Source organism: Leptonychotes weddellii, chromosome 9 (genome assembly GCF_054177405.1).
Source record: "Leptonychotes weddellii isolate Sample4059 chromosome 9, ASM5417740v2, whole genome shotgun sequence".
Classification (NCBI taxonomy): domain Eukaryota; kingdom Metazoa; phylum Chordata; class Mammalia; order Carnivora; family Phocidae; genus Leptonychotes; species Leptonychotes weddellii.
Genome location: NC_138377.1, coordinates 108,850,008 through 108,876,763, shown reverse-complemented (window position 1 = coordinate 108,876,763; position 26,756 = coordinate 108,850,008). Strand labels below are relative to the sequence as shown.

The 26,756-nt window shown below is 49.1% G+C and overlaps 1 protein-coding gene across 7 annotated transcripts in view; it reads right to left on the bottom strand.

The window, feature by feature from the left end:
* Window positions 1-26,756, bottom strand: part of APBA2 (amyloid beta precursor protein binding family A member 2) — a 223,033-nt gene that overhangs the window by 49,414 nt on the left and 146,863 nt on the right. For 6 of the 7 annotated variants that reach the window (XM_081831510.1, XM_081831517.1, XM_081831511.1 and 3 more), the window contains one exon: window positions 19,012-20,017. In XM_081831510.1, coding sequence (XP_081687636.1) covers window positions 19,012-19,977 — 966 coding nt within the window. In that variant the 5' untranslated portion in view covers window positions 19,978-20,017. Of the gene's footprint in view, window positions 1-19,011; window positions 20,018-26,198; window positions 26,286-26,756 lie in introns of those variants that run through there. The other variant, XM_081831516.1, reaches the window with a different exon arrangement.

Below are 26,756 nucleotides of genomic sequence, written 5' to 3'. Positions count from 1 at the left end.
GCACGTTCTGCATGGAGCACTGGGTGTTATGCACAAACAATGAATCATGGAACACTACATCTAAAACTAAGGATGTAATGTATGGGGATTAACATAAGAATAAAAAAATTAAAAAAAAAAAAGAGGACATCAAACCAAAATTTTAATTAACGAAATTTAAAGTTTAGGTATCTCTATTTGGTGCCTTGTGCCATCCAGAAGATAGAGGATAAATAGAAGGATAGAAGATAAGTCACTCTACAAATCCCAAAGGATGTTTTAGTAAGCCATCATGTGAAGTTTCAGAACTTTTGGAAATAAATTATCAAGCAGTAACAATATAATGATGATGATGATAATGATGACATTAATGAAAAGTCATACTTACAAATAAATACAAATATCTACCACACTCGTGTTTCTTTAGAAATAAGTAAGTTATACTCTTTCCACTCCTGCTTTACAGTTGACAAGACTGAGGCTCCAGGTGTTGGCAATAACGGATTGGTTCCCACAGGTCTAGGTGGCATAGCAAGATGTCGCTGCTGGTCTTCTTCCCTGGCTAGACTGTTACTGTTGTGTTTCTTGATGTCCTTCAATCTCTCTGGGAGGGCTAGAGAAGAATGAAGAGACATGGGCCCACCCTCCTGGCACTGATGACACCAAGCAGACCAAGGATTCCTAGCTGAGTGTCCCCTCCATGACTACAAACACTAGTGCACCTCAGAGGCAGTGGGGGGGTGCGGAGGGCAGGGATGGCTCAGAAGGAGGTGGGAAAAGTGGGGCTGCGCTTCAAGCATGGGGAAGATTGTGCAAAGAGGAAGAAAGGAGGGCATCACCATCTTCCAAGAGAAATCAGAACTCAAGCTACAAGAAGAAATGAGGCTTTCCTGGAATGGAGGGGTTGCAGAGGTGCTGCTGGGGCCCAGGAGGGTCTGATGTCTGGTTGGTCCCTGCTTCCTTTGCTGGAAGCCCGAAGAACTGTCCCTACCCCCAAGCCCTATGAGCTCTCAGATAATGCACATGGGCCCTGGCTTCATCCTGCTGCCCCAGTAAGTTCCAAGGTGGGGCTCTGGGGCTCAGGCAGGTCTGGGACTGCTAGCATGCTCCTCTGCCCTTCCTAGACCTCCTTCTGGGAGCTGAACCCATCCTGCCCTAGATGAGAGGACTGTGTTCCACCCAGGGTCTCCATCCCAGTAGACCCCCGTGCTGACCAAGGCGAGTGGACAGTGCCCCTTCTTGTAGGGCTGAGCCTGACTTGGGGATGACTCCTGCCAGGGTCCTCCTGGAGCCAGGTTTTTTTCCCAGCCTCCTAGTTAAGTCTTCCCTCTGCTTCACTGGTTCTGCACCTCCCTTTGTGGCCAAGGTAGACCAGGCAAAATCTCCCAAAGGGTACAATGGGAACTCTCACCTCAAATGCTGTTCCTATCCACCTTAAGTAAAACCCAAATTTGCGACATCCTCCCAGAAAACCTTCTGTTGTCTTGTATTCTTGGTTATTTCGAGGTCTGCTTAGAGCACATGTGTTTTCCCTCTTGTTTGAAAGAGCTCTAGTCTGGTGACTTTTCCTAGGCTGAGTTCACAGACTTCATTTCCTGAAGGCCTGCACTGCCTTACTAGAAGCTAGACGGACAATAGTCATCTCCAAAAACCCTAAAGAAACAAACCAACCAACTGACAGATGAAAACGGGTCAACGACACCTATTATAGACTGGATATGTTCTCAACAATTTCATATATCAAAGCCTAACCTCCAAGGAGATGGGACATTTGGGATATAATTAGGATTAGATGAGCTCGTAATGATACAACCCTCATGAATAGGATTACTGTCCTTACAAAAGAGACCCCAGAGAGCTCCCTCACCCCCTCCACCATGTGAGGACACAGCCAGAAGGCTCTGGCTATGAACCAGGAAGGGCCCCTCACCAGACACCAGATCTGCTGGGGCCCTGATCTTGGACTTCCTGCCTCCACAACTGTGAGAAATAAATGTCTGTTGTTTATAAGCCGCCCCGTCTATGGTATTTTTGTTATAGCAGCCCAAACGGACTAAGATAACACCGCTTCTACAAATGTTACAGCTTGGGGTGGAATCTAAATTTTCTGCCATGAATGTAGGGCAACAGACTCTCATCAGGGTGCCAGATGCACTGTGGGAAAAGGCAATGTTGGGACTGCTGCTCGTCATACACTGGGTGCCTTTGGCAAATGGAAGAGGTGCCCCTCTGGGGGATGCAGCCCCCACGGGGTGAGGTCTTGGCCAGGGGGCATAGGCTGGATTCTGTGCCCCCATACCTGTCCTTGGAATGCGGGGCATGGGGCCCCATGGGCAATACAGGGCCTCAGATCCACTTATAATGACAATTTCTCTCCAAAGCTTCTACAGGCTAGACCCTTTCCTCCGTCTCAGCATTTTCTCCACTCATCACCATGACAACCATGTCTCATAATCAACAGCCAGGGTTGTTTTCAGAGAGGTGGGCTTGGGAGAGCCCATCTGGCACTCTAATTTTCATCTCAAGGGCAAGCGGGGGTGCGCTTGGCAGCATGGGGTGCAGCATCTGAAATTAACATCGTAGAGGCCCACGTGGACTTGGGGCTCCCAGCATCTGAGATGAAGATGCTATTTCATCCTTCTGTGCACTCCCCAAAGTACAGTAGCCAGCCGCACCTCAGAGAGAGACCAGCCAGGGATACCTGAGTCCTTCCCAGCCAACAGGGAAGCAGGTGAGTGCCGAGGGGTGTTCTCGGTGCCACGGGCTGGAAGCCGCACCAACCATCCCCTGAGAGAAGACGCTGAGTGAGACGTGTGAAGTGAAACCTGGCGGGATGAAATGTGGCAGGACCCCCTCTCTAGCGCCCTGAGAACAGAACACGAATGTGTGGCACAGATGGGTCATGACATGCCAGGACCAGAGACAGCTGCTCAGGCCTAGGGATGATTTGCCTGCAAAAAAATATATTCATTTGAATAAATTGCTCTAATAAGGATCTTGGCTCCAGTTGGTGAAACCAAAGCTAGGATTTTTTTTTTTTTTTTCCAGTGTCAACTCGGATTTTGTGTGCTTGATTAAATGGAAAATATAGCAACATAACCCACATGGCTTGACGTGAAACCAAAGCAAACTAGCATGCCCGCACTCACGCCATCTGTAATAAAAACCAAACATTCTGGAGCATTCTCCTGAATGACAAGCATGTTAGTGACACATGGAGGGAGAGTGTCAGCTCAAAGCCAGGCAAGCCACAACCTTCCCACTGAACTGTGCTGTCTCCCCTCACTCGTGACTCCTTGTCAGAGACATCCCAGGCTTACAGATGACTCAGGTAGGTGACAGCCTTCTCTGGGAATCACTTCCTGCCCCGTTTCCAAAGACTTCAGTCATCCAGCAGAGATGCCTTCCTCTGTCCCACACAGCAGGGGTCAGCCGGGACCCACTGCCTGCCAGGTGCTCACAGGTGGCCACGCTGAGAGGATCAGCCCCCGTGGTCTGACTGAAGGTCTGCCTTTGCACCCTGAACATATTTCACAAGCCCTTCAACCTGTCTCCTGACAGGCAGGTGGCTCAAAAAAATGACAATATTGTTCTTTTTCTTCTGTCCCTCTTAGAATTCTGATCACTCCCATGACATTTGTCTGGAGGAGAAGGAGAGCTTGGGGATGAAGTATTTATTCTTATAATAGTCATCCCCATGGGGGTGATCATATCTTTTTGAAGCCAATCTGTGGCTTCAAAGAATCATGACAAGGTCCATTAGGGAAACCAGCCAGTCAGTCTATCTTTTAACATCTCCAGGCGGGCCTGCAAACAGGAAGGGGAAGGAGAGTCTATCCCCACATTCCCTCCACCCACCATCCAGATATTTCATGGAACATACCTATACTAAACAATTTTGCATCATCTGTCCAAAGTTCAAGCTTAACTGAGTGTCCTCTTGTTATTTACTAAATCTGGCAGCCCTACCTGGGGCCTGACATGCTGCCACGTCCACTGAGCCCCCTGGGGCACACTCGCGGCCTGGCCTTGTTCTCTGCACCTGGTTTGCTAAAACCTCCCCTACCACTGACCACCAGGACTGCCTGGCATGTCCTTGACTTTGTCCTTCACTGGTGCCTGGGGTGCTTGGCCCAGCATTTCAGAGCAGAAGCGAATTCTCCTAAACTGGCCTTTGCATTTCAACCCTTTATGAAGCACTGTCCAAAGGCTGCGTCCAGGGTGCCCGGGTGGTTCAGTCAGTTAAGCATCTGCCTTTGGGTCAGGTCATGATCCTAGGGTCCTGGGATCGAGTCCCGTGTCGGGCTCCCTGCTCTGCAGGGAGTCTGCTTTTCCCTCTGCCCATCCTCCCACTCGTTCTCTCAATCTCTCTCTCAAATAAATAAATTTTTAAAAAATGTATTAAAAAACACACAAAAGGAGCACCTGGGTGGCTCAGTTGTTAAGCGTCTGCCTTCGGCTCAGGGCATGATGCCAGGGTCCTGGGATCGAGCCCCGCATTGGGCTCCCTGCTTGGCGGGGAGCCTGCTTCTCCCTCTCCCACTGCCCCTGCTTGTGTTCCCTCTCTCGCTGTGTCTCTCTCTGTCAAATAAATAAATAAAATCTTTAAAACACACACACACACACACAAACAAAGGCTGCATCCACATGACCAGTCCCAAGTAAGCATCTACTGGGTGTCCTGCATGGCACCGGGCACCTTACATTTGAGGCCCGGAAGACACATACAACAAAGATCTTGACCTGGGACAGCTTCCCATCCAGCATGGTACAGTTCAGCAGTCCTGCTACCTTCAGACCCTTGGTGGGGCAAGCCAGAGAACGATCAAATACACATATGAACAATGGCAGTTCCTGTGTGATCCGGCCTGAGGGGCTGAAGAGGGGAGCCCCAAGGCTGAACCATTAAAGGCTGAGGGCAGTTAAATCTTTTTCATTTGAGTGCAACCAGGACCCTAGTGCACTTCTGGAGGAAATGTAAAATGTCGAGCCATCATGGAAAACAGTATGTGAGTCGTCAGGAAGTTCCACACTGAATGCCTACGTGATCCAGGAATGGCACTCCAAAAAGAGCTGAAAACAGCTATCTACACAAAATCTTGTACCCGAATGTTCGTGGCAGCATTATTCATAACAGTCAAAAGGAAGAAACAACCTGAGTGTCTGTTAACAAATGAATGGCTAAACAAAGGATGGTGTATCCCTTCGATGGAGTATCACTCAGCCAGGAAAAGGAATGAGGTCCTGACACATGCTAGAACACGGGTGAATCCTGAAAACAACACGCTAAGTTAAAGAAGCCAGACATAAAAGGTCACATAGTACATGATTCCATTTAGATGGAAATGTCCAGAAACAGGCAAATCTGTATCTAGAGAAAGCAGATTTGTCTTTGGCACAGGCTGGAGAATGGGGAGTGACTGTTTATTAATAAGTATGAGTTCTTCCTTTAGGGTGATGAAAATGTTCTGGAACCAAATAGTGGTGGTTGCACAACAATACACCAAATGCCGCCAAACCATACACATTAAAACGGTCAACACAGTAAATTTTACTTTATGTGTGTATCACTACGATTTAACAATAATGTGGATGGGGCACCCGGGTGGCTCAGTCAGTTAAGCGTCCAACTCTTGACTTCAGCTCAGGTCTTGATCTCAGGGTCCTGGGATCGAGCCCAGTGTCGGGCTCTGCACTCAACATGGAGTCCACTTAAGGATTTCTCTCGCTCTCCCTCTGCCCCTACCCCTGCTCTCTCTCTCTAATAAATCAATCTTTAAAAATTATTTTTAAATAATGTGGAAAGAAAGAATAACCAGAGCCCTTCAAGGATCTAAGACATACTACTGCTGCCTGTGACACTCACTTTAATTTAGCTGAAGGTCACCCACCAGCCTGTGCAGGACTAACACTCCCCTTGGACACAAAGGCCAAAGGAAGTAGGTGGGCTGTCCAGATGGCACGGAGACTCTTCCCTCCCGGTCACCTGCCTCACACACCAGGATGTCACACTTGGATTCAATTGTGGAAAAGAAGGGGGTTCCACCTCTTAAAGCAAAGCATGCTGTGGAACTAGGGAGTCTTCCATTTGGTTTTGTTCAATTCTCAAAGAGAAAACCTACACCGCCCCTTTCTAAAACTGTGGCTGGGGGGCCAACACGGCTCCTTCTCCCACAGGTTCTACGAGTTGGCTGTGAACACCGGCATCCTTTCCCACCCTGCTGATTTAAAGGTGAGAATCCCCGTGTGAGCAGAGTTTAAATGACAGCAACCCTCCAGAGCAGAACAGTCTCTTGGCCTTATGGCAGGCTCTTGCATTCTCCTGGGAGACCTGAGGCCTCTCCCACACCCAGCCTAGAGCCCTGCACTCACACTCTTCGAAAGCTAGCTTGACATCTGAAAAATGAAGGAAACAAATGCACATAAGTCAAAAGGAAATCAACTGACCAATACTAAGTCAGTGTTAGAATTCCATTTCCAGAGGCATTTTCTATACTGGACTTTTACTCGTCTAAACAGGCCACTGTTCCAAACCTGGAACTGCTATGCCCAGCTCTCTGTTTCAGTCAATATTATTAGTCCTAAGTAATGAACAACTCAATGGAACTGCCTAAGCCTGCAAACACTAAAACAAAGTCCTATGACTCATAATTTGAAAAATACATTTAACCAGCTAATACGTAAAGAAGATACCAACGACCCAGTTAGCTTCTACTAAATCCACTTGTTCAACTTCTATGATTATATAATGTAGAATATTTGGTTTTCCTAACACTGAGGAGAAGGACAGAAAGTAGAACTAGCTATTTTTTTTATTTTTTTTTTTTAAAGATTTTATTTATTTATTTATTTGAGAGAGAGAGAGAGAGAAACAGCATGAGAGGGGAGAGGGTCAGAGGGAGAAGCAGGCTGCCCGCCGAGCCGGGAGCCCGATGTGAGACTCGATCCCAGGACGCCGAGACCATGACCTGAGCTGAAGGCAGTCGCTTAACCAACTGAGCCACCCAGGCGCCCAAACTAGCTATTTTTTTTAAAGATTTTTATATATTTATTTGAGAGAGAGAGAGCACAAGCAGGGGGAGGGGCAGAGGGACAAGCAGACTCCCCGCTGAGCAGGGAGCCCAACATGGGGCTCCATCCCAAGACCCCAAGAGCTGAAATCAAGAGCCGACCGCTCAACCGAGCCACCCAGGCACCCCAGAATTAGCTGTTATTTTAATGATATATTTGACAGTACATTTTTATTTGAATGCTACCAACGAAGTAGGACCTCAACTATCTTACTTAAAGATGAGCAGACCCACTGCCTTGTAACCACACACACCAGTGACCACAGGGCCAAATGAGTGCGGTCCGCTCATCTCTACTGTGACTACACCAAACTGGTTTTGACTGGCCCAGAATGTGTGTGTGTGTGTTTGTCTGATACTGGTTACACGGGTTCAGATTGGCTCAACTTGGTTTTAGATGATTCAAATTGGCTCAGGCCAATAAATGGGCCAAGAGCCTTTTCTCTTTTCTTTTTTCTTATTGTCATAAATATACAGAAAATAAAATTTATTATTTCAACCCTTTTTAAGTGGACGTTTAAGTGCCATGAAATGCATTCACCCTGTTGTGCAACCGTTATCACCATCCATCCACAGAACTTTTCATCTTCCCTAACAGAAACTCTGCACCCATTGAACACTAATTCCCCATTCCTGCTTCCCCAGCCCCTGGCAGCCAGCATTCCACTCTCTGTCTCTATGAATTTAATTACTCTAGGAACCCATATAAGTGGAATCATACAGGATTCGCCTTTTTGGGACTGGTTTATTTCACGAAGTGTAGTGTCCTCAAGGTGCATCCATGATGTAGCAGGCGTCAGGATTTCCTTCCTTTTTCAGGCTGAGTAATAATCCACGGCATGTAAAAGGCTTTTCTTTTTATTTTTTTGTATACGTGCTGCCGAAGCGAGCCCTCTTTTTATTTTTTTGAAGATTTTATTTATTTATTTGAGAGAGAGAGAGAGAGAGTGTGTGAGCGAGAGAGTGGGGGTATGGGGGGAGGGGGCAGATGGAGAGGGAGAAGCAGACTTCCCACTGAGCAAAGAGCCCGATGTGGGGCTCAATCCCAGGACCCCGGGATCATGACCTGAGCCAAAAGCAGACGTTTGACTGACTTAACTGACCAGGTGCCCCCAAAGTCTTTTCTTTTGTACTTTATCACTATAACTGTGGCACAGAAGAGAAAACAATCCTCCTACAAATTCGAAAAAAATCACCATGCCATGATCTCCGAATATGGGCCAAACTGCCCATAGTTTAGGTGACTTGGAATTCTTTGGGTTCATTCATTATGTTTCATTCTTCTTGGCATTTAAAAGAGGCCTGGAGATTAAATATTAATGAGATATTAGGCAAGAAAAACCCTGGGGAGCAATTTCACTCCACAACGTCTCTCATAATTTGCAATTCGATTCAGCAAAAAGAACCCCGACCTGCCATTGGTCTTGTTTCTGGAGCAGGTTTTGAGGCCTGGCGAGTGGCTAGATCTCCCCTCTTCTATTGAAGATTAACATTCATATTTCTTTTTTTTAATCTTCACATTGAACCATTTTTATTTTTTTTATTATGTTCAGTTAGCCAGCACATAGTACATCATTACTTTTTGATGCAGTGTTCAACGATTCAGTAGTTGCGTGTAACACCTAGCGCTCATCACCACACATGCCCTCCTTAGCATTCATATTTCTGGAAGGGACTAGTGTGCTATCTTTATATACTTAGGTCCCAATGAATGAATGAATGAAGCAGCAGAGAAGAGCTTCTATTTTCAATACCTAGGAAAAAAAGGAAGCAGGGGCGCCTGGGTGGCTCAGTTGGTTGAGCATCTGACTCTTGGTTTTGGGTCAGATGATGATCTCAAGGTTGTGAGATCGAGTCCTGCCTTGGGCTCTGCATTCAGTGTGGAGTATGCTTGGGATTCTCTCTCTCCCTCTCCCTCTGCCCTTCCCCTTGGCTCTCTCTTCCTCTAAGATAAATAAATCTTAAAAAAAAAAAAAAAAAAAAAAGGAAGCAACAGCAGGAGTGATCAAAAGATCCGAAAAGCACCCCCAGACAACTGGTGCGGGTGTGGCATGGTCCAGGTCTAAGCCTGTCTGACAAAGACACTGAGACAGGTGAGTCTGTGTCAGCGTGCAAAACGGTCAAAGCCAGCAGACCCAGAAGCTCTGGGAAGAAAAGTTAGGAACAGATATCTCCCTGCTGGCACCAAGGGCTGATCTGAGGGGAAGCCAGAGACTCAAAGGCTGAGTGGGGAGTGTTGGCGAAGGGGTAGGGCTGCATCTGAAATCAGAGAGGGCAAACAGGTCTCAAATCAGAGGCCACTTGCAAGTGTCTGGGCCAAGGAAGAGGAAGGCTGACCAAGGAGGGTGAATCCGCAATCTCCCCAAACAGCAACATCCCTCCAACCTTACCACATGCCCAAGCTCTCTCCTGAGCATCAACCCCACATCCGGAGTCTAGTTCAGGCTCGCTGATCTCTATGGCCTGATTGCTCTCACAGCAGGGTAAGGTGGCCAACCATCGGGGCAGATCCAGCAGTGCATCGGCACCAAAGACAGCATACGGCCATCTCAGTTAATGTCTCTTAAATGGAGACAGGAACCAGACGCAAGCCTGGGCCACGTGTTCCTCATTGAAACCAGAGGAGCCAAACAATGAGATTCTGTAAGCCCAGTTCCAAACATCCTTCAGCTCCAACAGTTTGGGCCTTGGCTTGGTCTCAGGTGGACAGAGACCGGCTTCTCTGGTGTGACCATGGAATCGGCAAACAGACCTGGACCTGGCACGTTCTGGAATCCACCAGCAGCCCTGGGGGCGCCATTCTGTCCCACACTTCCTTTCTCGAAGTTTCTGAGACGTGCTTAGTGTTCCTGAATTGCCTGTGGTGTTATCCATATAGGATTGGGAGGTATTCTTTGTTTGCCTCCTGTTATGACTGTCCCATGACCTTTTAAGTAACTGATTAGACTTGGTTGCAATCTGAAGGCTTTGGGTTGACAATCCCATGGCGGCCACTGCCACGCTGTCACATCTCAGGAGAGGGCCCCATGGGTGACATTATACACCTCTGAGTCTTGTGTTCAGTAATGTGGCCTTTCTTCCTGAACAGAAGATGTTTCTAAAAATTCCTCCATGGAGCCTTGCACTTCCTAGGCAATGTCACGTGACGAAGCAGTTTCGTCAGCTGGATGCGTCTCAAGCCCCTGGAACATGTAAGGGACCGTGGGAGGTGCTGCAGGGGCCCCGAGGACGGGAGCTGAATGTGGGCCAACTCCCCACCTCAGTCCCATACCCACCCCTCCTGTTCCCCAAGATCTGCCCGAGACACACACCGCTGGCAAATGGGTGCGACTCAGGACAATGCAATTCAACTCAAGCTCCACCTGTGCTGGGCATCCTGCATGTATCCAAGCTCCATCCCTGCTGGCACCTCCTCAGGCCCCCCCCTCCTTGTCCTTATAGACACTGCCCATTTACCTCCTTCGGTTCCCACATGTCAACCTCTCCCCTTACAATCCATCAGAGCTGCACGGGGGGTTCCCAGCAAGGTCTCCCCTAACTGCCCTGCTGTATTTGGCCTTCCAGATGCCCCTGCTCCTAAGCTCCCTCCTGGCTTCCCCCTCCCAACCAATGGCCCTCCTCCCTCTCTTGTCACCATCATCATCCCATGTTCCTGCCTCCCCCTTGTTCTCTTTCAGGGCTCTCAGCCCCCATCACAATCCCAGCCCCCATGCACCAACACGTTCAGCCTCACCTGGTTGCCTCACTTCCCAAAGCCTCCCCTCCCCCCAAAGTCCCAGAGCCTCTCGGCTTATCACCCCTGCTGCAGCCAGTCCCTCTCCTGAGCACCCAGCTCCACCTGGACTGGGGAGTCTCTGTGTGTCTATCTCCTTCTAGAATGAGGTTTGCAATGGGGGCTTATGTCATTTTTAATCTTTGCACCCCCAGTGCCTGGCACGTCGCAGGTGCCAAGATGCATGGGCTGCTGGGGAAGGAAGGCAGATGCCAGCAGCCTAGGGAATCTGAGCCTCCTGTCTGGGACAGTCGGCTTTGAAGGACGGTGGGCGTTATGTGCACAAACTCCAGGTTAAGGAGAGTGCCTTGGACGGCCATTTGGAATTCGTGAGAGACCAGTGGCCCAGAGCCCAGCTCACCTGCCCAGAAAGTGGGGTTCTCGGTTAATTTCCTATTAGGAACGCAGTGTGGGAAAACCAGGGCACCCCTGCCCTGTCAGGTCTCACTTGGGCCACACGCACAATCCCCGTCTCCAGTGTGTCCCTGGCCATCCTGGTCCTCCTCCCACCCTGCCTCATGGCTTCAGCCCTCCCTTGATGGCATTCCAGAAGGCAGCGATGCCAACCTGCTCAGTGGTGTCCCCAGCCCTTCACAGCTTGGCCCTGGACCAAACTGTTTGCAGCCTCCCCCACATCCTGAAAGAGGCTCCTCAGACTTGAAATCATCACTCTCACCATCAGGGCGAGTGTTCCATGCCTCTTACATCCACCACAGACTCTGATCCATGCCAACTCCGCTCCCCAAAGCCCCAGGGGATAGGTGGTTGTTGGTGCATACAACGTGTCCAGAATGTTCCAGAACTGGGAGCTGGGTCTGCAGGATGGGGTCCAGGCTTCCTGGCTCTGACCCCTGTTCTCTTAACCACTGCACCTTACTCTCTCTTCAAGGACTAGAGGTGGGGACGTTTCTGTCTAGATTATTGTTAGTGGAAGGGCTCTCCATGATTTTCTTGGACAATAAAACCGTGTTTTAGAGACCCTGGCTTTAACTAGATTTTAAAAGCACTGAAGCAATCCCAGATTCCTGCTAAATAAGCTACTCTGTGACAACAACAGCCAGCCCTGGTCATATGTCTTCAAGAGGCTTCATAAAAATCAAATAAGGCCATTGTGCTGACTCGACAAACAGGCCCAGAGAAATCAAGTTTGGAAGCCTAAGCAGATCAAATGAGGGGCTGAGAACGCCAAGGCCGTACCAGCCTGGATTTTGTTTCTCAGGGTGGCCCCAGGAATCCGTTACAGCAGGTGCTACGGCTACCCATCAAGGCACTGGGAGCAGAGAAGGCTGGAGAGGGGCACAGGAGTCCCTGGGAACTCTCCCGTGCCACCTCCCCATGTGCACAAGAAAGGCAGGACCCGATGTCACAGGTGAGCAGAGGAGTGGGGGTGCCTGCAGAATTGGGGGCAGGGCTGCAGGAAGAAAGAGGCCACCTACACTCCATAGAAGCACGGGGTGGGTGAGGACCTTCCCCTGACCGGGCCATGCCCTTGTGTCTCCCCAGAACTCCTGCCCTCAGCTCCTGCCCGCAGGCTTTCTCCAGCTCTGTCCTAGCTAGGGCCAGGTTGGGACAGAATGCTCCCTCCCGGACACAGTGCAAGCAGCAGATCCCTTTGAGCACCTGCTGTCCCGCGGCACGCCGACCGAGGTTACCCGGGAGCCAACAATCCCAGGATACTCCTCTCAGCCCCTCAGGGCGTGGTACCCTCTACTGTAAAGCAGGTGCCCATACCCACCTCCTATGCCGCTGAACAGGGCCCGCGTGAGAGGCGCCGGCCCCGGGCAGGTGCCCACAGAGCCAGGCGGGCCAGGGTCACCCACGCACTGAGCATCCTCCCTCTGTATGCGGTGCCAGCATTCCTATCACAGTCTCGAAAGGTCCTTCACAAAGCAAGCCTCCACTGAATGCCAGATCACAGCAAAGCCATCGCCACAAGGAGCAATGAGAAACATCTGGACGTCTGACATGGTCTCTGGGCTCAGTATCATGCCTCGATTTACCTGTTGTATTAAGTTGGCTATGATGTGTTGATTTTCCTTTTTTTTTCTATTGTCAGAGGGCTCTTTTTTTTTAATTTTTATTTTTTATTATGTTATGTTAATCACCATACATTACATCATTAGTTTTCGATGTAGTGTTCCATGATTCATTGTTTGCATATAACACCCAGTGCTCCATGCAGAACGTGCCCTCTTTAATACCCATCACCAGGCCAACCCATCCTCCCAACCCTCTCCCCTCTAGAACCCTCAGTTTGTTTTTCAGAGTCCATAGTCTCTCATGGTTTGTCTCCCTCAGAGGGCTCTTTTTAGAAAGCACTGGCTGGACTGATGATAAACAGAAACCTCGAAAACCCCCAATAATCCAAACAGGGGTTGGGTGTGCCATCCCAGCGTGCAGAGCTGTTCTGGGCACAGTGGCCACCAGAAATCCAACACCTTGAACTAGATGGCCATGGAAGTCCCGACATGCGCCCAGCCCACAGAGGCCATGGAACAGGACCGGGAATGCCTGCAGCCCCAGAAACCTCCAGAGCCCAAAGGAATATGTCTACGAAGGGGGACTCTTGGGCACAGAGCAGATATTTTCAGAGTACCTCTTCTCAAGTGAGATGTCACATGGTAACACATGAAAAAGATGGGGAGCCCAAAAGAATCAGTCCAAATCAAACCCCAACCTTGTCAAACCCAGATGCACAGCGCATCATCCAGAGACTATGAGAACCCACCCTCGCAGGCCACCCCGCAAATCTGCAGAACTATCTCGGGGGCCAAACAAACATGCTCTTACAGGAACATGGAGGAGCAACCCCAGGGGAGCACTGATCAGCAAGCCCCTCTTCACAAGAGGTGTACCAATGACTTGCCACCCCTGAGCTGTGGGACCAGAGTCCCACAGAGGTCCTCCCTCCACTCACAGCAGACGTGGAAGCCGAAACAGCAATCTGGATATTCAGTACGAACTAGGCTGGATGCAACTCACATATTCTTCATCACTGTATGTAAAAAATAAAATATTTCCTATCAACAAAGCTCAATAAAATTATGGAAAGTGGCCCGTGGATCATCTCTACTTGACTACTTTGATCCACAGCCTGAGATCTCATGAAGCCAGGATGTTGGGACGATTCTACAGCACGGAGGTCTTGTGGACATTGGTCACCTCACAGGTGTCAGGACATATGTACCACGAACCATGGAGCACGTCAAGGCCTTGTGGTTACCAAGTCAATGAGGACAGAGTAGTAGGGATGGCCGCTCTTGGGAGGAATACCGCCCGATTCACACACAGCGCCTCACTCACCAGAGGGCGGACTCAAACACTCCCTGCCATGGAAGTCCGCGTTAGCTCTTCTAGAAGCCCTTCAAAAACTGCAGAGGGCGGTGGTGAGAGGCATGAATTTTGGTGCAACACAGACTGTTTACTGCTTGAGCTGTCTGACCATGGGGTTGGTACTTACCCCACATAAGTCTCAACGGCCTCATCTGTAAAATGGGAGTAACCCTAGTGCCTATCACTTCCAAATGTTCTAGCATTCACTGAGATTGTACACATGAGGGCCTGAGCACCGTTCCGGCCATGACCACCAACACCAGCATCACCTCCGCCATCACCCAGGGACTGCCCACAAATGGTAGAAAAAGAAACATTAACTCCTCAGAAGCCCAGGATCCCAACAGCGACAAAAGCGACACCTTTTCTGTCCTCAGCATTTTGGGTTGATGTTGAATCATCCTGGGATAGAGTCGTGAAGGGAGAGACCTCAGGAAGTTGTGTGATCCTGAAGATGTGCAACTGTGGTCTGTTGTCCTGATAGGCCCTGCACGGAGAGTAAAGGGCCTGATAATCCAGATTTTAGGGGCAACACCGGCCAAGCAGGGCTGGAGGCGTCTTTGTTGTAGAGTATGGGACTTCGCCCCAGGGCATATGCACAACCAAGGAGATGGGACACCTTTGCAGTAAAGTTTCTCAAACTCATCTGTCTATCAGATGCAGACAGTTCTCCTTGCCTCGTGGGACTTTTAGTCTATAAACCAGCTGTGAACTCCACATGTATGAGTACTGACCCACCTCCCAGGAGAAATACAGGATAAGGTTCCTGCAAAGCCTCTGGCCATCATTTTTGTTGAGCAATCAATACATCACATTGTTTTATGTGTGCTTTCTATTTAGACACCTTATTTAATGTGCATTCCTCACAAGTAATTACATCCAGTATTTCTTTATAATAAAACCAGTTGAGAAAGAGTCTCACATTCCCCTGACCTTGGATAATAAGACCGTAAATTTCTTGGGCTCTCAGCCTCATCACAGTGCCTTCACTGCGCTCTTTTTATTAGCGGGTCATCTCGTGAATCCACAGTTAGCCACTTTTCCAATGCTTCCTCACACACTATACATATTACTTTAGCACTTTCCAGAGCAACCTTGTGTACAGATTGGTGAATTTCCTCTTCCTCTCTCTGGCTGTACCATATTGTTGACTCATGGCCAACAGCTCTATAACTCACACCTACACGAAATATCTAACAGTGTATTTTCTCCATACGGCACATCACAGCCTTCTCGTGCTTAGAAACATTAGACAGCACTCCAGCACTGCACTTGGGGGTCATTTTATCACCCCACAAAGAACACAAAAATGCAAAAAACATGGCACTAAAAGGATCATGCAAAGGACGCCTGCTTGCAGTATGAGAGATGAGAGCTGAGACAAGAAGGCAGAGTGTCTCCTTGTTCAAACTCCACTGGGATCATGGACGTTGAGTGACTCACGTTTCTGCCTCTCTGTGCATGCCCACAAATGCTTGCAAAATTGCCAGGAGTATTGATTTTAAGCTTACACATAAATGTTAGCGAGTGGGCCGAGCCACAGATAATGGAATCCATGAATAACAAGGATCAGCCAGGCTTTGTTTACAGAACACAACTAACAGGATGCTTTGGGAAATCCTGTCAGGTAGCTCACCTCTTTGATTTGAAAACTCCCCGTGATAGAATTCGGCACTGCCACGTGGCAAAATATATATATATATTTTTTTGCTTCTGTTTTCCAAATTTCCCTCAATAAACATGCACTGCTTTGAAAACCGTTCTTCTCTAAAAAACACTCATGCACAGATCTCTGTTCCCCCCCATCCCAACCCGTCTTCCTGCAACTTGAGCCTATCTCCTTTGGGTTCTCTCACATCCTGCCCTCCCCTCACCCAGTGCAGACCTCTTGGTCTCCCCAGCTTCATGCAGGTGAGAGGTTCACCTGCAAACTGGAGTCTTTTCAAAAGGAAACATGGCAAAGGAAATATCTGTAGCAACAAGTAACATCTAGAGCATGCAAGTGCTCCTAGGAAATAGAAAAGCATCCAGACCCCACAAGATCAAGGGCACACATCAGCCATTCATGGAAAAGGAGAGACAAGTAGCCAAGATAAACGTGGGGAGACGGTCAACGTTCATGCCCACTACAGGAATTTATCCTCGAGTGATAAACCAGAAGAAGGAAAACTTGGACCGAGATGTCCATGCCGGCCTGAGGCATAAAAGACAATGCCATGTGCAACCTGCATGCTCACTGGCAGGGTCTGTGCAGACGAACGAATGAGATGGCACGTGGCCTGAATGGAACATGCAAAGGCCAGTAAAAATGATCACGAAAATTACATGGCGACACGGAGAAACATTTGCAGCGTGTCAGGTTCTAAAAGGTGGATGGCAAAATTACGTCTGGACCACCATGACAGCCACGTACATTATTCATGGTCAGTGCTGGAGTCTGAAGGGGAACACGGCGACACCAAAAGAGCTCATCTGTGAGGGCCATGGGAGCCGTGGCGGGTACTTTCCCCATATTCCCATTTCTGATTCCATTGTGGCATCGTCGCTCATGCAAGGACGAAACAGAATGTACGCGATACTCTTCCAAGTGGCCACGACATAACTCTTCCAGCTTTAAAAGGAGTGTCAGAGAGGAGAGGGATGCCATGCAATTCTTCCCCCAGCAGAAGCCTCCCGCGGTATCCCCTCTCAAATGTGAATGGGGCATCTTACCGACTGTCGATTCAGTGGTCTTGCGGCGGGGCCGTCCAGTGGGGCCAAGGCTGCTGGCCCACAGACCGCGCTTCAGAAAGGAGGCTCTAGGTAGCTAGTACTGGCCTTTCTCCTTTCGTTTTTTTTGTTTTATTTTACCGTAGCCTGAACCCCCAGCTATGCCACACTAACCACGGATGGCCCAGGTAAAGGTCAGCAAGGGACTCATCCACCCTGGAAGCCTATTTGAGGCTGCCCTTTTGTTGGCTCCCACATAGTCTGGCTGTCCCCCACAGGGGCAGTGGGGTGGGGGTAGGGGGAGTAAGGGATTCCTTTGAGGAAGGCAGGCTGTGATCTGAAGCAAGGAGTTACCCCATTTCCCACCGCACCTCCTTCACACAATCTTCCTTTCAACATGATCCTATCATAGTGGCTCTTTTGGGTCAAATTTCAAAAGGTTCCTCATCTGGAGAATGGGTCACTTGGGTCTATGAGATGTAAAGATCCAGGTCACATCCACTCAGACATGGCAGAGTCCTCAGGTCCCATGTTCATCCAGAACCCTTGTCAGCCCTGAGCTGGGAATCACCAGGCTTTCCCCTTGAGGGAAGTAGTTTGCAAATGAATGATGAGTAAACCAAAAAAGCTATGCAATAATTAACCAGTTTAAATGAACTTTTCCAGGGGCGCCTGGGTGGCTCAGTTGGTTAAGCGACTGCCTTCAGCTCAGGTCATGATCTCAGGGTCCTGGGATCGAGCCCCGCATCGGGCTCCCTGTTCAGCGGGAAGCCTGCTTCTCCCTCTCCCGCTCCCCCTGCTTATGTTCCCTCTCTCTCTGTCTCTCTCTGTCAAATAAATAAGTAAAACCTTTAAAAAAATAAAATAAAATAAAATAAAAATAAATGAGCTTTTCCAGTGTCTTGGATAAGAGTGTTTGCTTCGAGGAGATACCCGCCCTTCCCCTCAGCGGCCCCTCCCCTTCATGCTCTAACGATTATGTTCTCTTGACAAGAACCTCGTGAGGGAAGTCATTTGCTATAAACAGGTACAGTATGTCGCCCACCCTGTGCAGCCCCCATCAGTCCCCTGTGGCACCACGGCCGCTCTTGGGCCATGAGTCCAACTCGGCCAAAGTGAAGAGGGCCAGCAGCGCTTTGGCCTAGAGCCCAGACCTTAGGTCCACAGCCTCCTGCCCTTGGGGGGAGCTCCCCACATCCACTAGGCAACAGCAGTTTCTCTACATCCCAAAGCCCCTGGTGTATGTGCACAGCTGCCCTGAATGCCAGGAACACCCTCAAAAGGAAGCCAACTTACATTTAATAATCTTTAAAAAGGAACAAAAGGTATCAACAAGCAAGTGCCAGAAATCTAGCAGCGAGTGAACATGACTTATGTCCCAAAGACACGTTCTTAGCATATGTATATATTTTTTAAACTCATGGACTCTTCTGGGGAAAAAATAATAATTGAGGCTTTAAAAATATAAAAGTGTTTCATTCTCATTTGCCCAGAGAATTGGCCAAATAGAAGTTCCTTTACGCAAGTGTAATAATCACATCTTCTTTACATATTCACAGAGGGGTTTTTTTTTTTTTTTGAAAAGCAGCTTTTCAAATGTAGCTATTAGAATACATGCTCCCTTTAATATAATTAAAAGGAAATACAGTTATGCTTAAATCCACTGGCCTCATTAGCATGCATTTCTTCTCCAACACTTTGTCAAACCTTCAAATAATTATTTTCAAAATAATTACTTACAGCTAATTGCCCATAATGCCCAGCCCCTGAGCTTTCAGAAGAGTGTCACCGGGATACAGTGGCCCCTGTGAAATGTGCTCAGGTCACTGTCCCTTGTCACTGGGGCATCCAACGACCGGCTGCAGCATTATACACGACCCAGCAACCCCACATCCTTGCCAATGTCCTGTCGGCCTGAAGAAACCAGCTAGTGGGGGGATGGTAGTCTCAGGAACCACCCCCAACCATGAGCAGATCCAGGGCAAGCGGGCTAGAGACCAAATCTCTCTGAGGTGGGAGGGGGCGGTCTTCTGGATGGCACCAGAACATCCACACACCTGCTTTGGTATCTGCACAGGTGACACCAGAGCATCCTTTGCTCTCTGGGCCCCTCCGTCCCCCCTTCCCCGGGGACAGCCAGAGTCCTACCTGCTCTGGGGGCCACTTCGGCCTCTCCTCTGGAGTCCTGGACTTGGTCTTGAAGCCTCTCTGGGGCTCTCCGGAGTGCTTGGCCTCAGGAGGGAGGTTCAGTGACTTGGGCCTTCCCTCGTGTCTGCTGGGGCCGTGGCTGGCCTCACCGGGCGGGCAGGCCTCCGTGGAGTCCCCGGGCCCCGGCTCGGGCCCCCGCACCAGGGCATGTTCAGGGCTGGTCTCACCAGCGCTCGTGATGCTGGTCATGCTCAGGCTCATCTTGATCTCGGCCACGATCTGGTCGATGTCCTCCTCCTGGTCCTCCAGGTCCCCGTCCCCACGCCTCGGGCGATAGGGGGAGGCGTTGCCTGTGTTCCCGTTGGCCTCCGTGGGGTAGTAGTCCTGGTAGCCCTCTTCACTGGGGCAGTAGTGGACACCTTCTTCCTGGTCCTGGGCCTCCAGGACGGAGGCCTCATCCTCCGGGATGGGGAGGTGGCCGTCCCGGTAGTCCGGGCTGCCTTCATCCCCGTGGCTGTGTGGGTGGGGGCCTGCCGAGTCCGTCCACTCCTCCACCGCCTCCTGGCACTCGTCCGTCTCCAGGTGGCGTGTGCCGTGGGCCAGGTACCCCTCCCCGTTGCAGTCCATGCCCTCCAGGTAGCTGTCGTCCTCGGGGCAATAGCGGATGTAGTAGGTGATGCCCTCCTCCTCTTCGGGGAGGCCCTCATCGTAATCCTCCTCCTCGGAGGTGTTGTTCACGTAGTCAGAGCTGGAGTCCCCATCAGGGCTGTGGTCGTGGCACCCCTGGTCCGGGGGCGTGGGGCTCTCGGGCCGCAGGGTGGCCAGCTCCAGGCCCTTGGGCACGTACTCCTCCAGGGGCAGCTCTGTGTCCTTGCTCTCGGGCTCCTGGCCATGGGGCATGGGGCCCGGCCTCGCCCTGTGGTCCAGCATGCTGCTCGCCGTGCTCTGACGCTTCCGGTTGGCCATGGCGGACGCTCACACGGCCATGGTCACCTGCAGACAGCCACTGTGGGGAGGAACGTTGGAGAGGACAGTCAGAACCCCGCCAAGCATGGCCACCCCAAGAATCGTGCCGGGCCACGGGCTGCCAGCCGCGGGACCCACGGGACTGTTTCACCACCAGGTTGTCTCAGAGCAATGGTAATGCACATCTGTTCCAACAATGCGACATCCCCACTGCAGCTGCCTCACGTGTTGCGAATCATGCACGCCCATGTCAAAGAGAAGAGAGGACACGCGGGGCTGGAGGGAAAGGGGCAGAGGCGAGGCACCTGCCATTCACCAGGATGACTGCCTCTCTCCCAGAATCTCACCAGCTCATTAAGGACTTCTTAAAAACGCTCACCAGTTTGGGTAGCCAAGGTGACAAGACAAAGAGTCATCAGATCAAGTTATTTGCTCTCAAAAAAAAAAAAAAAGAGTGAGACACAGAAGCTTACATTCGGAAGACATGATGAGGTCTGATGAGGAGGTACACTACCTTCCAAGTCTAAATCCTCAGTGTTCCCCAAAGGCCCACTCAAGTTCCCTCCCCTATCAGCTTGTCTCGCCCTCCCCAGCGCACAGAAGCCTCTCCTTCCTCCTCCCTCTCAAACCACATTCCCCCAGTGACCACCTCTGCAGGGAACTGTCCAGGCCGAGCACCATACAGAGAAGCTGAACCTGAACCCTAGCCTCACAGGCTCAGCAGGCTGAGGGCACCGGAGAAGGCGGGGGACACCAGAGGGAGGACAGCGCTGCCTGGCCGCAGAGAGAAGGGGAGCACCCAGGAGAGGGCAGAGGGTGTGGCTACAGCTTGTGGAAGGTGGGTCATGGTATCACGGGGCACCGCGAAGATCCTGTGCATCCAAACTGGGGAAGTCCTTCCCCCACCACCCAGGACTCTCTGCATTTTATCCCACAAACCACGCAGAGTCATCGGGCAACTTTCAGCAGGTGCAGGACACACAGGATTTCTCTTTTAGCCTCATCTGTCTGAGCCCAGCGTAGAAGAGATGCTGGGGGAAGGGAGACCAGTGAAAAGTCTATTACTGTGCTCTAGGGCAAGTGAGGGGCTGGCATCAGGGAAAAGGCACAGAGGATATCCAAACAGATGGTTAATGTTTTATTTCTTCAGCTGAGTGCTTACCCAGGTATTTGCTTTAATCTTTTTTTTTTTTTAAGACTTTATTTATTTGAGAGAGAGAGGAAGTACAAGAAGGGGGAGGGTCAGAAGGAGAAGTAGACTCCCCACTGAGCAGGGAGTCAGTGCGGGGCTCGATCCCAGAACCCTGAGATCATGACCTGAGCCAAAGGCAGACACTTAATCCACTGAGCCACCCAGGTGCCCCTATTTGCTTTATTCTTTAAACTACTTTCACATTACATACGTCTTGGTTTTGTTTGCATCATAGTTCATTTATTTTTAAAAACGTATTCCTGTGTCCAGAGAGAAGAAACAAGAGCCTGTATCCAAGAAAATGGTCACAAGGGTAAATTTCATGATACATACGTTTTATCACAATTTAAAAAGTTTTTTTTTAAAGAAATGACAGCTTAAACTAAAGCAGTGGAAATGAGAGAGGAGACGTGACTCAGGCAGTATTCAGGCAGTGGAAGCAATGGGATCTGGGCTCAGCAGTAGAGAGTGGAGAGCGGAGATAGGGGCTCTCATGGCAGGTCTGGCCCAGGCTCTACATTTTCTTTCTTCCGCCTTATCTCCCCAGAAAAGTCCTCAACTAAAAACCCTTTGTACTCCGTACTCCCCAGAGCGCCCACACAGCATTTTGCTTGTGGCGGTGCCCAAAACGCATTTTCCTATGACATTGGGTTTACCAGATGGCCAGTCACAGCATTATGCATATTCCCAAAAGAATGGAGGAGATAATTATTTCATTTGTGCAGACGCTCAGGAGCACCATTACTGGCTGAGCCAACATGTGAATTCATCCAACATGTGAATTCAGTCCAAGGAAGTTTCCTATTTCAAGGGGCTCATGAGCGGCCGTGGCTTGATAGCACCACTATGTGCTGAAAGATGCACTGTGCTTCTTCTCCAGAGCAGCCCACAGACTAGAAAGATACCCCACACCAGTAATATTATCACTGAGATGGACCCTGTAGAGGCTGAATGCCCTCACAAGTTACCCTGTCCCTAAACCCCAAAACCGATGGGATAATTCCAGAGATTTGTTCCCAGGTAGGGATCAAGGTGCTCAGTGTTCACTAAAACACAGGTGCCCAGAGGAAGCACCGAAGGTCCTGACCTGCCCCACAGCCACTTACAATTTTACAACAGATCTCTTACTTTTACAGAGGATAGCTAATGCCCGGGACACTAACTGACGGAACCTGGCAGTCACCTTCTTGTGGACACAATCTCTAGTAATGACATTCCCCAAAATAGTCCTGAAACATGCATTGACATTACAGCATCTCTGTACTTCCTCAGGCCATGCACACTGCAGGTTTCCACAGGCTTGTTAAAGAACAAACTCAGGTACACAGTACCTCTTAACTTCAAATTCCAGCTTAAATTCAAATTCTGTCATTTGGGGGACAAAATCTACATGCATGGACACATGTATGCCCATATCTACACATACGCCCTCTAGGCCAATCTTAGACTCAAGGACTAAAGTACATACGTGACGGTAACATGGAATAGTCCCTGATCCTATAAATGAGTCACCCAAAACAATCTATAATGTAAGCCTAGCCCAGCCAAAATCCCAGCAGAATATAGGGGGAACTTTGACCCAATAATTCTTAAGTTCACTTGGAAGAACACACACGTGAAAATAGCTGAGAAAGATCTAAAAATGAGAGTTAATGAAGAAGAACTTGCCTTATCAAGCATATATATATATATATATATATACTCTGAAGTCATGGTAATTAAAATGCCATGGTATCGTTGCTGGACAGACAGCAATGGTACAGACGAGAAAGCCCAGAAACAGATCTATGTTTACTTAGTTTTATCTATAAAATGTAGTTCACCTGGGAGTGAGGAGTTTCCCGACACACAGAACTTTTAGTGCTAAAACCAGAATGGGTCGTCACCTTAAGGCAGGTGGGAAAAAAAAATTCTTTTCAGTGGCAGGTATGGGGATCCTTGGGTAACCTAGTGGTTCTAAAACTTTGCTGCACATTGGAATCACCTGGGGGACTTTTACAAGGGCCAATGCCTAGCATTCCAAGTTCACTGGTATGAGGCATGACTTGGCATCAAGATTTTTAATGTGGAGCAAAATTTGAAACCCACTGGGCTAAACATTTAGGGGAAAACAAAGTTGCTTCCTACCTTATAGGGATATACTCTCCAGATAGAGTAGATTTTTAAATGTAAAGAATCAAGGTTTCCAGAGGATGGCTAGATTTGCTTGCATAAAGGGAAAATGGCCCCTCCCCTGGGAAATCTGGAACTCATGGTACCAGGGATGGGGTGCAGCTCACAGACCCAGGGCGTGTCAGAGGAAGCACTTATGATAAGTCCTGTGGTTCCAGGAGGTGTGGACATTTTCCCTTGAAGCAGCAGATTCAGCCCATTTCTGTCCATACTTTAAAAATAGAGGAGTCCTGGGAGCACCCAGGAGACAGCAGAGGGGTGGCTCAGTCAGTGAAGCATCTGCCTTTGGCTCAGGTCATGATCCTAGGGTCCTGGGATCGAGCCCGAAGTCAGGTTCCCTTCTCAGTGGGGAGCCTGCTTCTGCCTCTGCCTGACATTACCCCTGCTTGTGCTCTCGTGCTCTCTAATAAATAAATAAATAATCTTTTTAAAAAAATAGAGGAGCCTCTCTTCTCACATGTCAACCACGAGGTCTAGATGGTCAACCCAGTTGCTGCCAACTCACCAGAAAATCATTCTCCCCCCGTACGTACCTTCTAGCCCCTACAATGAGTAATTTTTTTTTAAAGATTTTATTTATTTATTTGAGAGAGAGAGAATGAGAGAGAGAGAAAGCACATGAGAGGGGGGAGGGTCAGAGGGAGAAGCAGACTCCCTGACAAGCAGGGAGCCTGATGCGGGACGCGATCCAGGGACTCCAGGATCATGACCTGAGCCGAAGGCAGTCGCTTAACCAACTGAGCCACCCAGGCGCCCCAATGAGTAATTTTTGTATGTACAACACTGGGTCTTTTCACTTAAGAAATATCTCCCCATTTATTCAAGTCTTAAATGTCTCGCAACAGCATTACAGGATTCTTCATAGCGAGTTTCTTCTTAGATTATATTACTTTTTTTTGTGGCTGTGTGTCTCCCATTATATATTTACCTGGCTATTGCTGGTACATAGAAAAAAATCCACACTGAGCTTGTAAAAGTCCCTTTTTAAACTCTAATAGATTTTAGTTGATAAATTTTGTTCTTCTCCTTTTCAGCATTTGATCACCTCGTCTGGCTGCATTGCCCTGGGCTTCTACTACACAGTTAAGTGATTAAAGGGGCATCCTTGACTTATTCCTAATGGCAATGAAAATGTCTTTACTTCTTACCAGGGCTGGTCCAGGGTGAAGCATGGATGGCACTCACCCCAATCACAAAATTTAACAAGGCATCAAAACACTCAGGAATCAAAACAAATTTTTTTTTAAGAGACAGATGGGGAGAGGGGCAGAGGAAGAGAGAGAATCTTAAGCAGGCTCCACACCCAGTGCGGAGTCCGACACGGGGCTCAATCTCACTACCCTGAGATCCTGACCTGAGCCAAAATCAAGAGTCAGACACTTAACCAACTGAGCCACCCAGGCGCCCCCCAAAGAGCAAATGTTTTAATGCAACACTTTAAAAAATAAAAATCAATGCAAGAATAGATGGTAAACAAAATATCGAAGCTTTAAATAAAGACAAGATCAGTATTATTGATTTTTCTTTTTGCCTCAGGTTCCCATAGGGCTCTGGCTGGACATTGTGAATGATCTTATTTTTAAAAAGGTTTTCACCATTAAATACCATGCTAATTGTTGGCTTTTCTACAGTTTAATAGTGCGGACCTTCCGATTCGGTTCTCTTTTCCATGGATATAGAACCTGGGCGGCAGGCAGCCGCGTCTTTGAATGTTTGTAGAATTACATTTAACCTATAGGGGCACTCTGGGTATAAGAGAAAGAACCCTCCTATTAAAGATGAAGACAGAAGGTCCTGTTTAAATTCAGACCTCCATTTACTGTCGGGCTTTGGGCAAGATATTTAACAGAAGGATGCCCTTCTGCCCTTGGTAAACTGGAAACGATAGCACCTGCCTTCAGGGCTTGACGTGGGTTAAATAGGAGAAAAACCCACACAGACCTCAACTCTATAACGTTTGTTTTTTTCTACTACATACAGGGAGTTGAGGAAAATTTTAAATGAAATTCAAAGGGAGAGAATACCTGACTAGGTGCATGTCTTAGATGGGGAATCTATGTTCCCTTATATGGGAACTCTGCCAACACAGGTAGACAGTGACCCTGGCCAGGGACATAATGTGCCTCTCTGCAATGGGATAGGGGTGCATCCAGGTGGGACTGCAGGGAAGGGTGAGGTCTTGGGGAAAGCCAAGAGTTACTCCCCCAAAGCAGTGGTTCACTCATTTTGATGGATACAAGGCCCACCTGGGGAGCATGCAGAGTCATAGGCCCAAGATTCCAAGAGGGTAGCCAAAAGCCAGGCCTAGAGCTGCAGGTGATTCTGATGTCAGAGGCTCTAGGACTGCACTTGAAACCCTGCCCTAAATAGATGCTCGGGGGGCCTCTGGGGGCTTTCCACTAACTACAGAATGGGTGTGACCTCCTTGCCAAGAAACACAACACCCTTCCCTAGATGCCCAGGCCATCGTGTTCCGCCTTCTCTCCCTATCGCTTTCCAAGATCCAGCTCCTGGGTCACCTATAGTCCCTACCAGCAGGACATAGGTGGGTGCCCTGAGCACACAAGGGCTAGTCAGAGAACAGCAGACCCTTCCCAGACCAGGAAGGTGTGGTGAGGTCAAAGGGCGGGGAGAAGGAAAGGTGGGGCAAAATATTGGTGGAGCCAAGTGGTTCCTGCCAAGAAAGAGTTCTGAGTTTATAATATCCAGTGTAGCTCAATAAAGGTGCATTTGAAAGCATAAGGCCCTAACACACCTGATGATAAAGGATTTTACTTACAACACCTCAGTTACAAGCAGCTTTTGCGGTGCCCTTCGTGTCTGCAGGGAGGTCCCACACACAGCCACCAAATCTCACCTTCCCCGGCTGCAAGGCTTGCAGGCAGCATCTCCTGGGAAGATCTGCAGTGACTTCAGCGCGTCCTCCTTCTGGGGGTGCAGCTGTGACAAGGGGACAGCTGCCCTGTAGGAGGCTGTGAAGAACTTCACTCCCAGCCTTTGGAGAGGGCAGGACACGTGACTTATCTTAGCACATCATTTGTTAAGCGAATGCGGGCAGATTTTTGTACCCGAGAGGTGACTGCTTCCGAGGACACAAGACTTCCCAGGGGTAAGGATTATGATCTGTTTTGCTGTGTATTTAACAGGGAATACAGAAAAGAGACACCCCCTCATAGCTGTTCTGTCCACAGATGGCTACTGTTATTTTGTGATCTATTTCTGTCCGTTCTCCTCTATACATCTCTTTTGCATGGGTGAGGTCTTGCTGTAAACACAGTGCCATGTTCTCCTCTTTTCTCTTAACATAATAGAATAAGCAGTAGGAACACTCTATAATTATGATTTTAATGGCTACATAGTATTTCCTGGCCCAATAGACATAATCTAACTCTTCCCTATTGACACGTGGATTGTG